Source organism: Oryx dammah, unplaced genomic scaffold, assembly GCF_014754425.2.
Source record: "Oryx dammah isolate SB20612 unplaced genomic scaffold, SCBI_Odam_1.1 HiC_scaffold_12, whole genome shotgun sequence".
Lineage (NCBI taxonomy): Eukaryota > Metazoa > Chordata > Mammalia > Artiodactyla > Bovidae > Oryx > Oryx dammah.
In genome coordinates, this window is record NW_024070196.1 from 32,186,168 (window position 1) to 32,204,709 (window position 18,542).

At 41.6% G+C, this 18,542-nt stretch overlaps 1 protein-coding gene and 1 long non-coding RNA gene across 2 annotated transcripts in view; one reads left to right on the forward strand and one right to left on the reverse strand.

Moving 5' to 3' along the window:
• Window positions 1-6,265, reverse strand: part of FAT4 (FAT atypical cadherin 4) — a 184,030-nt gene extending 177,765 nt beyond the window's left edge. The window contains exon 1 of the mRNA XM_040250540.1: window positions 733-6,265. Coding sequence (XP_040106474.1) covers window positions 733-5,907 — 5,175 coding nt within the window. The 5' untranslated portion in view covers window positions 5,908-6,265. The remainder of the gene's footprint in view (window positions 1-732) is intronic.
• A 1,226-nt stretch (window positions 6,266-7,491) lies between these two features.
• Window positions 7,492-18,542, forward strand: part of LOC120870972 — a 122,689-nt gene continuing 111,638 nt past the window's right edge. Inside the window, exon 1 of the long non-coding RNA XR_005722912.1 lies at window positions 7,492-7,573. This is a non-coding gene — a long non-coding RNA (uncharacterized LOC120870972). The remainder of the gene's footprint in view (window positions 7,574-18,542) is intronic.

Genomic DNA, 18,542 nt, shown 5'->3' on the forward strand with positions numbered 1-18,542 from the left:
ACCATGGCATTGAACAATATGGTGTTGTCTCCAGAAACAGCTTCTAATCTCTGATCATTCACAGCACATTACATGCTTTAGTTCAAGGGAGAAGCGAAAGGATTATGTTAAGTCAGAAGATAGTGCCTTAAATGTGAAGGCAGATGAAATCAGGAATCTCCCCAAACTTGGCTCAGCACATTAAAATTAGTCACTGTCTATAAAGAAACTGCCAAGACTGCTGAGGATGTGAAAGTTAATACTGTCCTGATGTAAACTGTCAGCCCATTGCCACTCCCCCCTAGAAAGCCATGCTATAATGCTGACTACTACCAAAGTTCTTCATTGTGGAATAGAGATTTCTCAAGTCTGAAATTCCTCATCCTCCTCTGGTAGACTTCCTTAACTGTGAGGTATTTAGTTTAATAAGGTAATTTAACTTGAATAAATGGATTTTTTCCTGAACTTCTGAAATCGCTAAAGAATTCTCCTTAGCTTTACACATAAGATAGTATGAGATGAAATACAAGGTAAAAAGTGTTCATACTTTGGTTCTGATCAGGTTGAAAGCTAAACTGTATGTATTTCTTGTTAGTCTGTAAGATAGAACATTTTTATATGGTCCTGTCAGTAAAACGAACGATTTAACAATAAAGGTAAATCATTATAGAAAGCAAATAGAAAGAGAATGATCTCCGCCTCCCCCCCAAAAAAAATCAACAAATAATTCATAAGGAATGACAAAATCATTACCTCTGCTCTCTGTGTTCTGGGAAAGGCAGTTGACTTTTCTATGGCATAGACATCCACCAGGTAAAGACATGCTCCTTGCTCCCGGTCCAGTATGGCTGCAGTCTGAATGATGCCACTCCGTCGTCCAATAGTAAAGAGCCGTCCAACAGTTTTTTCCTCGCAACGGACTGAGACAATATAATACTCCACTGGGGCTTCGGATCCTCTAGGGCTAGCTGCTTCTATTGATATCACATTGGTGCCAATGGGTTCTCCCTCCTTCAAAATGGTTATATATTTGGGTTGTGTAAAAACAGGTCCATCAAGGCCCTGAAGGATGACGGTCAATTCAGTGGTTGATTTCCTCCTTTCAGGGCCAAGGTCTGTTGCTGAAACTATGAGATTATAGATCAGCTGAGAAGGCACCAGCGCTGAAGCCACTCTCAGATCTCCACTATAGCGATCTACAATGAAGGTGTCTGTGTCACCATTGATGATCTCATACTCCACCTCTCCATTCGCCCCTTCATCTGGGTCAGCAGCCATGATCGTGGTCAGAACAGAACCAATCACAGCCGAAGGGTCTGCCGCCAGGGCATTTTGTGATATAAACACTGGAACATTGTCATTGAGGTCTGTAACCAAAATAGTCACGTTTTTCAAAGCATACCGTCTAGTTTCTATAGGCACAGCTTGATCATTGGCTTTAACGGTTAACTCAAAGAGATTAGCAAACTCCCGATCTATCTCAGCATTAGTATAAATAGTGCCTTTGACTTCATCTATGCCAAAGTGGTTGCCCCGTGGCATCTGCTGGATGATTGTATAGGAGAGTTGCCCATTAATGTCTGCATCGGGGTCATGTGCAGTCACAGAAATGACAGATGTTCCAATGGGGATGTTCTCAACAATAGACTTGAAAATATCCCCAGGAGGGAAGGTAGGAGGATTGTCATTGAAGTCTCTCACGTGTATAACCACCGACATTGTAGATGAACGAGGAGGCCTTCCTTGGTCTTTTGCTGTTATATTTAATTTGTACAAAGACTGTGTTTCAAAGTCCAATTTTTTGGCAAGAAAAATACTCCCAGTGTTTGGGCTAATGCTGAAAGTTCCATGGTTGTTAGTCCCAGTGATACTGTAATGTAAGTCAGCATTGTCACCTGAATCTGAATCAGTTGCAGTAACAGAGGACACAAGTTCACCGATTCTCATGTTTTCCAAAACATCAACGAATAGTGTTGATTTAGGGAAAGAAGGGGTATTGTCATTTTCATCTAAAATATCAATATTTAAAGTACAGGTCGAATTGAGGGAGACTGCTCCTGAATCCACTGCTTGAATTACAAGGGAATAGGCAGGTGTGGCTTCATAGTCTAATCTGCCAATCAGTGTCACCTGCCCAGAGGTGCTGTCTATAGCAAACTGTCTTTCTTCATTTCCTTTTATTACAGAATAGTGAATAAGTCCATTATTACCTTCATCAACATCTGAGGCAGATACTCTTAAAACCTGTGTCAGGTTGGCTGCTGATTCTGATATTGTTGCTTGGTAAAAGTCTTTTAAAAACTTGGGAGCATTATCATTTATATCCCTCATGTAAACATGTACCGTGGCCTGATCCTTAAGAGGCTGAGGGAGCCCCTGATCTGTTGCGATGACTGTAAAGCTAAACACCGCAGTCCCCCTCCGCCTCATAAGAGACTCCCTGTCAAACTGATGGGTATTTGTAATTTCCCCACTAATTGCATGCAAGTCAAAATCTGGCTGCACCATTTCAAAAGAATACCTTACTTCTCCATTTGGCCCAAAGTCTTTATCTATAGCACTTACTTTGCCCACAAACGACCCAGGTCTCTGTTCTTCTTCAAAGTAAAATGTGTAATTGGTACTGTTAAAAAGAGGTCTGTTATCATTTACATCTTCTAAAATTACAGTAACATTCACAGTAGCACTAAGGGGTTCCACCGCTCTGTCAGAAGCAACAACCAGTAAAACATATCTGTCTTGAAGTTCACGGTCCAGTTCACTTTTTATATACAATTGACCATCTGGGAATATGCCGAAAGCATCCCCAGTATTGCCTTCAGCAATGCTGTACGCAATTTCACCATTTGCTCCTGAATCCTTATCAAAAGCTTGCACTTTAAAGAATCGAGAATTCACAGGTTCTGACTCAGAAAGGGTGACCTCATAAGAAAGCTGGTCAAACACTGGTGGGTTGTCATTTACATCATGGACATAAACTGTTAAGATGAAACTAGAGGAGAGCTGGGGAACACCCATATCAGATGCTAAGATCTCTATCTGGTAGGAACCAGCATGAACATCCAGGGGTCCTAGCAGACTAATATTACCATTGTTTTCATTGATAGTAAAGAGATTCTTGGGGTTTTGCTTCAGGCTATAGACTACCATGCCATTGACACCTTCATCGGGGTCCACAGCTTTGGCTTGGAAAATGCTGTGACCTGCCTGCCAATTTTCCACCACATTCACACTCTCTACTGCCTGAAGGAAATGGGGAGAGTTGTCATTCAAATCCTTAACTGTTATGTTAACCATAGCATCGCCAGTCACTGTGCCCCCACTGGCTACTACTTTCAGCTGATAAAAGGATTGCTCTTCTCTGTCAATCACACTTGCTGTGGTAAGCTGCCCAGTAACCTGGTTGATAGCAAACATACCTTTCTGATCCCCGGTAGTAATGAGATAACTGATGTTGGAATTGAGATCCATGGTGGATGCGGACACACTACCCACATGATATCCCAGGGCCACATTCTCAAAGACCACGAAGCTGTAGGCAGCCTGGCTGAATACAGGCGGGTTGTCTTGAGTGTCCAACACAGTGATGGTTACTATCGCCTGGTTGGGAGACTGCAAATTGCCACCATCAGTAGCCACTATTTGCAACTGGTAAGCAGTTTTTTCTTCTCTGTCTAGGGCCATTCTTGTAGAAATAACCCCACTCTGAGCATTGACCTGAAACCGAGACCTGTCCCCAGCTGATATACTGTATTTGATGGTTCCATTGAGACCCAAGTCTGGGTCAGTGGCAGACACTGTGGTGATGTAGCTACCTCCAGGCTCATTCTCCTGAATATGAGCAAAGTATTGGACTGGGTAGAACACAGGGCTGTTGTCATTAATATCCAGGAGGCTCACATTTATGCGAACCATTGATGACTGGGGAGGCGACCCCAGATCTGTGGCCAGAACCAACAGGGAGTAGAAAGCTTGTTCCTCCCTGTCCAAGGAAGAGATAGTACTCAACCTCCCAGACACAGGATCCAGGCGAAAGGACCTCTGGTCCGTCTCAGCTTCCTGTAGGGAGAATCGCACTGTCCCATTGTCACCCAGGTCCCCATCGGTTGCCCCGAGCACCAGCAGTTCAGTCCCGGTAGGCGCATTCTCAACCACAGACACATTATATCCTTCTGGCTGGCTAAACACTGGCTTCTCATCATTCACATCCAAGAGAGTCACAACAAGCTGGGCATAGGAAACCTTGGGGTGAACCCCCTGGTCCCGAGCACTGATATTGAGTACAATCTGGGAAGCAAGTTCACGGTCCAAGCCCCCAGCAAGCCCAGTGGTCACTAGACCACTGTGTTCACTAATGTGGAACCAACCCAGTCCATTACCAGAGACGATGCTGTAACGCAGGTTAGCATTGAGACCAGAATCGCCGTCAGTGGCGGACACTCCACTCACATAGCTTCCCGGGGGCGCCTCCTCGCTCAGGTTCACTCTGTACACTTGCTGTGCAAACACAGGAGGGTGGTCATTGATGTCATTGACGAAAATCACCAAACTCGCCACGGAAGAGCGCGCCTGAACCGCTGCGCCAGGGGGCGCCCCGTAGTTATCCGAGACAGAAACTGTCAGGTTGTAAGAAGGGATGCGCTCCCGGTCTAGGGCGCTGGCAACTTTGATGAGACTCAGGTTCGGCACTTTGCTGCTCTGCACCTCAAAGTGGCGCTGCTCGTTGCCCCCAAGGATCTGCACGGAGATGTTCCCGTTGGCCGCTGGGGAGTCTGCGTCCGTCACGGTGAGCAGAGCCACCACCGTGCCCACTTGAGCATTCTCATCTACCGAGGCGTAGCGCGAGGTGGCAGGGAAGTAGCGGAATTTTACCACGGGGTCATTGTCGTTGACGTCCAGCAGTTGAATCAGTGCCTCGGCACGCCCCGTGAGGGAAGGCACGCCTCGGTCCATAGCCTGCACCGTAAGCGAGTACTGGCGCCGGGCCTCGAAGTCCAAGGGCTCCCGTACCGTGATGAGCCCCGTTTCGGGGTCCATTTGGAAGGGGGTCCCCTCGTCCTGAAGCCGATAGCGGATATCCGCGTTGGTGCCCTCGTCCGCGTCCGCCGCCGCCACCTGGAGGACGCTGGAGCCCACCGCGGCGTCCTCAGGCACCCCCGCCTGGTAGTGGGAACTGCCAAAAACCGGGGGGTTGTCATTAATGTCCTGCACGGTCACGTTTACCTGAAGGTAGCCCCGCCGCTTGGGCTCGCCCTTGTCCTCCACTTCCACCAACAGCTGGTACTGCGGTGTGACCTCGCGGTCCAGCCCGCCCTTGGACACCAGGTGCAGGAACGCGCCCTCGCCGCTCGGGTTCAGGGTGATATCCAGGCGGAAGCGACCCGCCTCGTTGCCCTGGATGATGCGATAGGACCGGTGGTCAACGCCATTGGAGCCGATGTCCGAGTCGGTGGCGGTATCCAAGATGACTTGCCGCCCGCTGCTGCTGTCCTCCTTGAAAGTGACCACAATGGAGGGTTCTGGGAAGACCGGGGCGTTGTCATTGAGGTCCCGCACCAACACCCGCACTTCGGTGGGGTAGGTGGGTGAGCTGGAAAGAACCACCAGGTTGATCACGTCGCTGGGCAGGCTCTCGCGGTCGATGGTCGCAGTGGTGTACAGGGCCCCGGTGCTACTGTTTATAGCAAACAGGGCGTGGCTTTCGCTGAGCCTGTAGGTGAAGCCCGGGCGCGTCTGGATGGTGCCCAGCAGCGTGCCGGGAGGCTGCTCCTCCAGGACCTGGAACACCTGGCGCTGTTCCGCCCCGCTGACCCGGGCGGGCCCCGAGAGCAGTGACAGCAGCCAAAGGACACGAAGGAGCTGAAGTGAGGTTAAAGTGGGCAGCGGGAGCCACGGGCGGCCAGGAGCCCTGTCTGCTGCCAAGTCCATGGTCTTGGCTCCCTGGAACGGAGTGATAAAGAGAAGGAAGAGGTGAGGCCAAAAAAAAAAGGAGTGATAATGACAGGGATCAAGTAGCACCAGCAGACATGCAGCCGACGGCTCTGAGAGCTCTGCTATTTCAAAGAACTTCCAGTCCAGAAGAAGCAATTCGCACGAGCAAAAGCCTCCAGGTAGCCATTTGGACGCTTAGTGAGGGAAGAGATGCCTTGAGGAAAAGCGGCAGGGCACTCCTCGGGCACTTACTCCTGCTTGTGGACGAGTTCCCAGAGAAGTTTCTCCAATCTCCTATATTTCCCCCTTCACTGTATTTTCGAATCCAGAGTCTGAGCGTTTTCGCCGGGGGTGGATAGGAGTTGGGAGAAGTTGCCTGTATTTAAGGTATAGGAGGAATTACCGCAAACTATTATCTTCAGAAACTTTAAAACTTACCCAAGGCGAAGAAACTGAGGAAGGAAGGACAAACTTCCGCAGCGGTGTGGAGAGAACAACTGCGCACTGGGGAGGGGACGATGGGGAAACCGAGGGTTTATCGAAGTCCTTTTCCAAAAGCTGGAGACAAGGAGTTTCCTCGAGTTGCCCTCTCCTCAAGAACAAGGCTGCAAAGCCCTTCAGCAGGGCTGCAGAAGTGGCGCGGAGGCCCAGGCGGCGGCGTCTAAGCTCAGGCAGCCAGCAAACTGCATTCCAAACGCTCGCCCGGCGCTCTGGAGCGCTCAGCTCCGTCCCTTCTCCTCCAGGAGGAGCTGCCGCCGCCCCTGCTGCCTCTTCCAGCCCTTAGGCGGGCACAGGCAAAATCCAGCGCTCCTCAGCATTTTTTTTTTTTTTTTTTTACCTCTGCCGGGATGCCTGCCGACCCATTATTTGTACATCCAAATCAAGCGCAGGTCCCCCTTTCTTCTCGGCCTCGCCGGCGTCGGGCAGGAGCAGCGCGCTGTCCCCGCGTCCCCTCCCCTCACCATGCCAGGGGACTCCTTCTTCGGCAGTCCCAGTCAGAAGCCCACTCTAGTGCGCCTCGCCCCTGACCTCTTGCCCTTTGGTTTTATTGTCCCGTGTCAGTTTCACTTTGTAATCCACAAGGCTTTTTGTTTGGGGCGGGGTGGGGTGGTGGCCATCGGTCCCCCTTTTCTCCTGCACTGTTGACGGTGGAGGCGGGGAAGTCGGCGCTGGACTGTGGCGGCGCCCCGAGCAGCTCCGGACGGCGGCTGTCAGCGCTCTCCCTCTCGCCTGCCCGGGCTGAAGGTTGCAGCACCGCTGTGGAGCTGGAGCTCCGCGAGCCCCTCTCAACCTCCGGCTGGTCCCTCTCACTCTCCCCGCCCCTTCCCCGCCGCACGCGCGCGCGCGCGCGCGAACACACACACACACACAGACACACACACACACACACCGCGCCGCCGAAACACAAACAGAGGGGGAGGGAAGACCGCGAGCTGAGCAGGACTCAGAAACTTTGCTCGCCACTCATTGATCCCCGCACTTTAGTTCAGCCGGACTCCCCCTGGCTCCCGGTGCTGTCACCTACCGCCCCTCCCTCGCCCCAGCCCCATTGGACCCGAGCTGAAGCGGCCCTGCCTGGCACTCCTACCGCCCGCGCGCTCCGACTTTTTCGGCCTCCGACTGGCTTCTCCGGATGCTAATCACTCCAGCCTCCCGGAGGACGGTAGGCGGTCGGGTGTGGGAGCCCGGCGAGTAGGAGGCGCTGAGAAAGGGGGGGTGGGGGCTAGGGGGGGTGATTCCCTCCCCTCTTTTTCTTTCTTTCTTTCTTTTTTTTCCTTTTTGGTCAAATCTTGGCCGGCATCTGAGCAATAACAGCAAAAAGCTGCTGCCGAATAGATGGGGATGGGGTCGGGTTTGCAGATAAATAACTTTAGGGACCGGGTCTGGGGGAAGACCGTTAGGTTGTTATGCTAGTAATAACTCAAGGGTAAGGGGGTCGAGAGAAATAAAAGAAAGGCAGGGGGTGAGGGTCTGTTAGAGCGGGAGGAAGGATTAAGCAAAGCCTGTCTGGGAATGCAAAGCGCAGATTTGCTTTAACCGTTTCCTGCCCTTTCTCTTTCGAAGGGAAGGAAGGTAGCTGCTATACAATAAGATCCAACAGCATCCAAACCGAACCTTCCTTATTGCTTCTCTGTCTACAGAGCGAGCCAACTGCAGTCCAGGTCTAACCCTAAACCTGTCTCCACTCGCCCCTCCCCTACCTCCAAGTGAGTAGGGGCGCCAAGGCCTGGGCACCAACAGCACTTTGGATTTCCTATAGGAAAAGCCGGGGGGACTCCTGGTTTGTTTCCTTTCCCAAAGTTTGGAATTTTGATCTTTTTTGGGAGTATTGCCCTCTAGCCATTTTCTAGCCAAAGGAATCCTGACGAAATAGTTTCTTTCTGTTTTGGTTTAGTTTTTGTCTGGGGAAAAGGTTGATATGAGAAAAATTGAAATGAATATAATGAAATTTAAATTTTAGAATTACCCACGTGCCACTCGAGGCACTCAGATTAACTCCCCTGCTATATACTGTGGCTGATTTTTCAGTATCACGCAGCACTTCAAAAGGGGGGGGGGCGTGGAATCAGGAATCAAGTCAGTATTATTTCCCCTTTAAGGAAAACCGCTTAGAAAATAAGAATTTAAGCCAAGTAATGCAAATATAGGGCGTAAGTCATACATTTCATCCACAGTGACCCCCTCCAAATTTAAAATTTCTGAGCTGGGAGATGATTTAGCCATGAGTAAATACTGCCCTCTGCTGTTCTCTGTCAGTCTTACATTTTTAGTCGTCTGGTTTCTTGTTTAAAATTAAAGGCAGAGACTAGAAGGATCTGGTTACAAGGCTAATTCCTCCCTCTTGCCTAGGGATAGTAGCAGAGAAAAAAGATCTTTTGGGATCTCCTAGTGCCTTTCTTTACTTAGGTAAAAAAAATTTTTTTTTAAGAATAAGGCACACAGCAAATCCAGGTCCTCTGATCCAGACAGCCTATAACCCCAAATTGATAGATGTAAATCTGAATGGTAAAAAACACTATCAACAATTCCTTTGTTTAGAACATTTACTTCCGCGGTTTTCTATACCATATATACCAATATACATATATACACAGTATATATGGTGAGTGAATTGGAAAAAGACGAAGTATTTCATCATTTTTGTATTTTCAGCCCATGAAAATTGTAAAAGCATTGGAAGTTATTCTTTAAAAGAGATATTTAAAAGCATTTTCTCAAAACTCATGTCTCTGCCAATAAATTTCGAGGTTTATTTTGATGTAATTTAACCCACAAAGATTTGTATAATTACAAAGTGAAACCAGAAATTTTCACAAACCATGGCTATGATATGTGATTTTGAGGATATTGGGGGTTTTGTTTGTTATTGTTTACTAATGCGCAACAGTTCAGTCATTTGGGTAGGAAAGAGTAGAAAGAGAACATTTAGTTCCTTCTCAGAGATCAGGTATACTTTTTTCTGTTTTCCTGTTTGTTTGGAGAGCCTGTGGGATAATCTTCATATTTAGTCTCAAGAACATTAATATTAAATCTGCATCATTTATGAGTGAATTTAATTTGGCAGTAATGGGTTAACATTCATTTTGTGGAATAGGAGGAAGTGTAATATATATTTTTTAATTATAAAATTCAAGATATGACAAAGCTAAGTAATACAGAAAATGTATATATATTCAGGACATAAAATCATTTTTTTGAACAATTCTGAAAGAATATAAAAAATGATTTGGACAATGGTATGGTTGTATAAATAAATGGAAACCTTCCATGATAACTAAAGTAACACCTTCATTTATAGATAAAACCTACACATAAAATTGCCATCTATTACACATAGGTGTGTAATTTAATGTATGGTTCAGAGAATGGTTTTAATAAAAGACAAACAATGAAGCTTTCCTTATATTTAATTTCTGTTCTTTGGATTTCAGAAATTGTAGTAATATAATGAGTAATGTAAAGTAAGGATGTCCACAACAAAATGAAAGGAAATAAAGACATATTGTAACTGTATAGGTGAGAAAGCAAATTTTATTTTTGCTTTTCCATTGAAAGCTTATCTATTTTAAGAAAGGGATTACTTTGTGAAAGCTTTCAATAAACTTGAAATTATATACTTCTAAAAGAGAAGACATTCATCAGTTTTAATAGACTGTAGGGAAAATTTTTATTTTTTATATCCAGACTTGAAAGGAGCTAGAATTTTAAAGCATACAGTAAAAAATTAAAAAGATTTTGTGGCAATCTGCTATCCTAATGTGTACACAGTTACCATCATTACTTCATTAAAGGTCTGAAATTACTTTTGTTTTTCATGTTTTAGACCCTAGGTGAAGAAGCTTAGGTTAATCATACTATATAATTCATTAGGAACATTATTGCAGAAAAGGATTCTCCCTCTGCTTCTTCCTTTTCTGCCCTCTTCTCTTTTCCTCTCTTCTCCTCTTCCCTACCTTCTTTCTTCCCTTCTCTCTTCTTCTTTTCCTCTTCCTTCTCTCCCTATTTTCTCTTCTACTTCCTTCCCCTCTCCTTCTCCTCCTCTCCTTTCTTCTTTTCTCTTCCTTTCCAATTCCTGCCCTTTTCTTCCCCTATCTCCATTCCCCTCCTCTCTCTCCCTCTCCCATCCTTCCCCTCCCATCCTTCACTTTACACTTTACTATATTTTGCTCACCTTACCTTATTCTACCTTACTGTTTTCTCTCCTTAGCATTCTTCACTTCTGTTACAGGACTCCACAAACATTCTAATAAGTGGAATGTGTACTTTTTGGTTTCATGTTTTTGCAGAATATGTGTTATTTAGTTGTGCTGTATTTTTAACTGAGATAAGTCACTTGGGTTATATGGTATATGTGTCTCATCCTGTTTTTTATCTTTTCCACGAAGTGCTATTTTTAAGGTTTATACATGTTATGAGTGTACTGCTTGTTTCTGACTTCTGCGGTTTTACAGTAACATATGTATCTGTTTCTCTTAACCTGTCTACTTACATGGTTATAGACATCCAGTTTGCCTTCAACTCCCTGATATCACAGATTAATCTGCAATGAACATCCTTGCAATTTGTCCCCAAAAGGCAGTGAATATTTGGGGATGTATAGTGTGGAATGGAAGAGGCCTTTATCACATATCTGAAATGAATAGCTGATTGTTTGCTAAACAAGAGAGAATTAAGTTTGTAGGATACAGTGTTTTGGAGCAAGATGTGAACTGATCCTAGAATTGGGAAGCATGAAGTTCAGAGATGGCAAACTTTTAGCAATAGCAAGGGTTAGATATCTGAAGTTAGTAGACTGTACTTTTTGCTGAGTGGCAGATTGTCTCTTGGTATCATTGACACAAGTGGGGTAGGATTTTTGTCCTTATTTATTTTATTTTTCTTACTCTTATATCTGACTCTTTTGCTTTCCAACTTCTACTGCTAAATGTTTAACTCAGTATTTTAAAGTTTCTTATTTCCTGATAAATATATTGCTATAAATTTCCCTCGAAGTACTATACTAGCTTTACTCCACAAAATATTAATTATAAAATGCTACATGCAATGATGTCATTTTTACTCACTTAAATTTTTAGTAAATTTATTTTATAATTTCCTCTGTAGCACAAGATTATTTATTAGTATATAAATATATTTATAAATATGTATAGAGTAATAAAGAACCCTCTCCTTGAGCAACCCTGCTGCCTTTCACCACCTTCCCTGGTACCCAAAATCTATATCCCTTTGTTGCTATTTATTCCTTGTGTTATATCAAAGTATCTGTGATAGGAAGGGAAAGTGCCTTGCCATCTTCAAGGAATCCTACCATTTAAAGGGCAAGGAGTACTCATGTGAAGGAATATATGATAGCAAATAAAAGTGCTCAATTTTAATTTATAAGTGATTTCTACCTACTTCTGCTTCCCACTCTTTGCATCTCTTCCTTTTTAAAAGTTGACTGTAAACCATTTTTTAATTGCAAATTTGCTGAACATATTCCAAATGAAACAGTAACTAGGCATGTCTAAGAATGTAGTATGTGGGTGTCCCACAATCATTTTTAGACAAATTCCAAAATAAAGTGTTAAGTATCAAAAAACAAAACAAAGCAAAAGTATCTGTGATAAAAAGAAGTCTACAGTATCTTTTTCTTATCTTAACCCACTCCAATCAATCTTACCCAAAGCTATCCAGTGAAATTTTTCTTATCAAAATCTCAGTTGATCATGTCCTTCTCCTTGATTAACTTTACTCATTTCCCTTCCTCGATGCCATCCTGCCTCATCTTTTCAGTCTCAGATGTTTTACTGTGCAGCGAGCACCCTAGGGTTCATGGGACTTAGTGATCTCGTCCTATATCAAGACTTCAAATAAGTTGATTACACTCAGAAAAGAATGTGAACTCTGCAGTTCTTAGATTCAATGTTCTGTCCATATCCATGACATTGTTTGTTAACTATGCTATTCAGATCTTATATATCATTACTGACTTTCTGTTGGCTTCATGTATTGATTCTAAAAGTGGCATGGAGGCATGCTAAATCTGCATTTGTGATTGCAAATTTAAATATCCTTGTAGTTATATTGCTATTCTTGTTTTGCATGTTAATACATTTTAATATATATTTTATATTTTATTTATTCTCCATGTTATACATTTTAGATTTGTAAATGCACATATATATATAATTTGTATATTCATCATGAATTAAACCTTTCCTAATTAAGATTTGATTTTCTTTATCCCAAATAATGTGCTTTTCCTTAAAGTCTGCTTTGGTCTAATACAAGTACAGGTAACCAGCATTCTTTGTTACTATCATGACAGATTTTTTTCCCCAAACTTTTACCTTCTATTCTCTGTACCCTAATGTTTTAAAAGTCTTTTGGACACAGCATTAAATTTGCAAATGCATTCACTTTTTAAAAAATTTATTCACACTTTATACTTAAATTCTGTTTAAATCTGCTATCTAACTTTGTGCTTCACTATTTTTCTCTAGTTTTATCTTTTGTTTAACTCTATGCTTCTTACTGGAGAAGGCAATGGCAACCCACTCCAGTACTCTTGCCTGGAAAATCCCATGGACAGAGGAGCCTGGTAGGCTGCAGTCCATGGGGTCGCTAAGAGTCGGGCACGACTGAGCGACTTCACTTTCACTTTTTGCTTCCATGCATTGGAGAAGAAATGGCAACCCAATCCAGTGTTCTTGCCTGGAGAATCCCAGGGACAGAGGAGCCTAGTGGGCTGCTGTCTATGGGGTCACACAGAGTCGGACACGACTGAAGCGACTTAGCAGCAGCAGCAGCAGCATGCTTCTTACCTGTTTTTAATTAATTAGGTATTTCTTTCACTTTCTGCTATTACTTTGGGTGATATGTGCTCTGTTTTAGGTATTTTCATTTTACTTCAAGAAATTACAAAATTATTCTTCTCAAAGTCTAAACTAGTTCAATACCTTATGAAAAAAGGAGAGTTCTTCAACAATACATTTTAAATATACATTGGTTTACTTCTCAACTTACATCTTAATTTGGTATTGCTTTTTAATTCTTTTATTTAAATTTTAATCTTGCATAACATTTTTATTTTTTATTTTTTTATTTTTATTTTTTTAGATTTTTCAGCAACAGACTTTATTATTTAAATATTTACAAATAATAATCTATTGAAAAAAGTGTAGTTTCTTACAAAATTTGGCATTCAGTGTTCCCATATCACTTTACTATCTTGTATTTATATGTCAGACTTTTCTTCATAAATAGTTCACTCAAAATTCTGAATTATTTGCTAAATTGTACATTAAAAGCTTTTTAAAGGGTTTTTCACCGGGCGGGCTCCCCCCCCTTAGTTTTCTGAAATCTAGATGAAGTTTTCTTCACTTGATTTTAGGATCACTGTTTCTGCAACATGAGACCCTTAATGCTGATTATGAAATGAGGTCACTGAATACTTTCCTTCTTTCATGACAGAGTGTTTTGTACAGTCTGAATCCACATATGTACCTCAGGTGTGGTTCTTATGAATAAAGGATTTGTCATGATTTTTCAGTGAATCACTTCTTTAGGATGAATTATTTGGTATTTCAAAAAGCAATAATGTAACACAGTTTGTTGCATTTCAATCTTTCTTCTATCACAAACATTCTATCCTGTATCTCTTGTATTTTGTCTGCAATGTGTTTTTCTGAATTTCATTTTGGAATGGGAAGCTTTTGATAGAAACACTTAATAGTGCCCCTGTTCTTGAAATACTTTTTCTTTAAAGATAAATTTATAAATTCAAAATTAATTAGAGTCATTTAGACATAAATTTTTTGTCACAATTTTTTGCCATACTAATGCAAATATGAAAAAAGATATTTAAATAAATAAATTAGGATATTTCTAATACTACACATTGATATTTTAATTCACATGAATTTTTTCAGAATCATCATTATATTTATCAGCACAGTTCAATTATACAGAAGTTGGACTCTCATTTTACTGTCAATCTAATTCCTATTTTTCTTCATTTTTCATTCAAGGTAATTTGTGATTTTTTCATTTATTCCTCTTGAAATGCCTCTATTTTATGTTTTGCAGTTTTGATTTTTATTTATATGTAGGTGTAAAATGTTTTTTAATCATAGTTGGAAATTGAAGTCTTCATGATGCAAATCATAATTTCGTTATTTCTGAAAAGCGTTCAGCCTTTATATTTGTATTTGCAGATCTTACTCTTGGTTTTGTTCTCCTTGTTCTTCCTTCTGGAACTCAACTTAGAGACACATTAGAACTTCACATGATATCTTGTATATCTCAATATCAACTTAATATCTTCTCTTTTATTTTCTCCATGCTTAATTTTGAATATCCTTTTCTGAATTGTTTTCTAGTTACTAATTCTGTCTTTAGCTGTGTCTGCTAAGTTACTTCAGTTGTGTCTGACTCTGTGTGACCCTATGGACTGTGACCCACCAGACTCCTCTGTCCATGGGGATTTTCTATGCAAGAATACTGGAGTGGGTTGCCATGCCATTCTCAAGGGGATCTTCCCTGTGTCTAACCTACTTTTAAACTCATCTACTTACTATCAGTTTAATTACAGAATTCTTATATCTTAACATCTTGATGTGTTTTGAAGTTAGCTATCCCCTGCAGACCTGGAGAAGGAAATTGCAACCCACTTCAGTATTCTTGCCTGGAGAATCCCCATGGACAGAGGAGCTTGGCAGGCTACAGTCTGTGGGGTTGCAAGAGTCAGACACGACTTAGTGACTAAACCACCACCACTCCCTTCAGATATTTTCAAGCTTGTTTTTCCTTCCTTTGAACATGTTAAACATAAATTTTGGTGTTATTTAGATAGGTATCTGAAGATTCCAGTATCAGACATATTTAATCATGTTTATGCTTTTTATTTTTATTGCTAGTTTTAGCTCATAGTAAATTGTTTTCTCGTGTGATTAGTTACATTTGAAAATAAACTGATCATTTTAATTGGTAAATTATTTGTGCTATTCCTTGAAGCTTAGGATTGGTGTACTCCCATAAAGAAGAGCTGATTATATTTCCACTAGGTGCTTGTGGCTTACTGTTAGTCTGCAACAACTACTATTGTCTTTGAAGCTAAGATGCCAATAGCAGAAAAGCAACACTTTTATAAATCACTAAGTAATGCTGCCAAGTAAACCATAAAAAAAAATACTTTCTCATCACTTTGGACTTTTATGTAAAGACAGTATACACTCGTTTAGCTTGTTGTCATGTCATTGTTTATAAAAAGGAAAGTATAAGCAAACTAAATTGAACAAGGCACTCTCAGATCCTTTTTACATTGAAAATCCAGCTCAAAGGTGTATAGCATTTATTGAAAAAGTATTCCATTTTGTTTCTGACTTTTTCTAACATACTAAAACTGCATGTTTGATGTTCATGTGTAGTCAATAATAGTTGTCACAATTGCTACCAGGCTTTTTTCCGATATGATATATATCCTAACTACTAAATGTTAAACTAGGACCAAAAAAAGTAGAATCTTAGAACAATTAAATATAGTGATTTACAACTTGAGGGTTTTTTTTTTTTTTCCCTGTACCTCTTCAGTAATGTGGGGGCTTCCCTGATAGCTCAGTTGGTAAAGAATCTGCCTGCAATGCAGGAGGCCCTGGTTCAATTACTGGGTCGGGAAGATCTGCTGGAGAAGGGGTAGGCTACCACCCACTCTAGTATTCTTGGGGACTTCCCTGGTGGCTCAGACAATAAAGCGTCTGCCTACAATGAGGGAGATCCGGGTTCAAACCCTGGGTCAGGAAGATCTTCTGGAGAAGGAAGTGGCAACCCACTCCGGTATTCTTGCCTGGAAAATCCCATGGATAGAGAAGCCTGGTAAGCTATACTCCACGGGGTCGCAAAGAGTCGGACATGACTGAGTGACTTCACTTTCCCTTATGGCTCAGCTGGTAAAGAATCAGCCTACAATGTGGGAGACCTGGGTTTGACCCCTGGGTTAGGAAGATCCCCTGGAGAAGGGAAAGGGTACCCACTTCAATATTCTGGCCTGGAGAATTCCATTGACTGTAGAGTCCATGGGGTCATAAAGAGTCAGACACGACTGAGCGACTTTCAGGAATTCGATTTTGAGTGCCGCCTTATGCCTTCAACTTCTCCATACTTCAGTCTAAAAATTGCCAAGGCAATTTTATTTTCAGTTTTTTTGGAGAAGGCAAGGTGACTAGGTATATTTGGTTATGAAGATAACTAGTTATCCTAACATTGGACTTAGGAGCTCCAGCTTTAATAAGAAAAGTTCCCTATTAAATCCCACATCCTCTGAAAAGGCTGTAGGTTTTCATCCTGTACCACAGCTTAAAAGTCAAAACCATATTAGTGAAGTTTGGCAAATATCCGTAGAGCCAAAGCTACTTCAGTGTTGGATTTTCCTCTACGGGTTCTCATCTAGACTAGATATGGTAATTTCTGACTATCATATCATGTTATCTCTTTGATCTTTTAAGAAACTATTTTAAAATTTAGTAATTTTAGTGGTTTTGCGTGGTAAATAATAGCCTAGCATATTAACAGAATAGGAAGTCTATTTACCTTATTTCTCCAAATAGTTTCCTTTTCCATTTGTTTTTCCTCTTTTGGGAAATTTTATTATTTGATACTTACCCATAAGTCAGGTCTCTTTAGCTTTTCTTGAGGTTTTCTAGAAAATTTCTCTATCTGATGTTCCAACTTAACTAATTTGATATTCAGGTATATTCAATATATCACTGTTTACTCTTTTGTACTCTTTATATTGGGCTTTCCTGGTGGCTCAGAAGGTAAAGAATCTGCCTTTACCTTAATGCCAGTGTGGGAAACCTGGATTTGATCCTTGGGTCATGAAGATACCCTGCAGAAGGGAATGGCTACCCTCGCTAGTATTCTAAGTATTCTACTCAATTTTTTTTCATACTAACCAAATAATTTTACTTCATTCATTTTAAAGTGAATTTTAATTCTTGTTTTACATTGACAATATCTGTGCATTAATTGTCTACCTGTGCTGCTCTTTACTTGCAAAGCTGTGTCTGACTCTTTGCAACTCCATGGAATACTGGAGTGGTTGCCATTTCCTTCTCTAAGGGATCTTCCCAACCCAGGGGCAAATTCTTTACCGCTGAGCCATCAAGGAAGCCCCTATCTGTGCTGACGAGTGATCAAAGGCCAGACCTCAGCCTGTTAGTTTAAAGTAGGGTTTGTCAATTTTTTTCTATAAAAGAGAAAATTGTAAATACTTTAGGTTTTGAAAGCCAGACAGTCTCTGTCACACCATTTAAACTTTCCCTATAATGTGACAGCAGCTATAGATAATGTGGAAATTATTGGGGATGATTGCGTTCCATTAAAAATTTATTTACAAAAACAGGAACTAGGCTCAATTTGGCCTTCAGGCTGTCATTTGCTGACCACTATTTTAGTGCATAGGAGATAAGCTTGGTACTGAAATCTCTACCAGATGACCATTTCTGATCATTCCCGTTTGTAATCTTTTTTTTTCTTCACCTATATAGGTACATGTATATAAAGTCAGGATTTTGAATATGATTCAAGATTTCTGTATGTTTTATGAAAACTGCTTTTCTAACCTTCTGACCTTTTGTGATCTTAAATTTAAAACTTTGAGGTATAGTATGATTGGGAAGTGACAATCTCCCTAAATTGTAATCTACAGTCAGAGATTTTTAGAGAGTAGCACAGAATATTCAATACCTAAGGGCAGCTCTTCAGAGTGTACTTATTTCATGAGAACACTGATGTCTTGGCTGCTGCTACCAATTTCTGCAGGGAAGCAGGCAATAATAGCCTGAAGGCAACATAGGGTAGAGGCAAAAGCTATTTTTTCCCTAAACATTCATTCTTTCTAGTCTTTATAAAAATTTTCTGGCCCTTATTACTTGATACTTAGCTTTTTCCTTCTATTTTCCATATCTCTTTTTTATAATATATATGCATATATATATATAATTATATAATATATATGTTTACCCATTTTTTTTTCTGGCCGGTGTTCAATTTCCAAAGATTATGGAACCACAAGTGTATGTAAATAAATCTGAAACTACATGATGGAAACCAAAATCATATTCTGTAACATCACACTTATGAGAGAAACC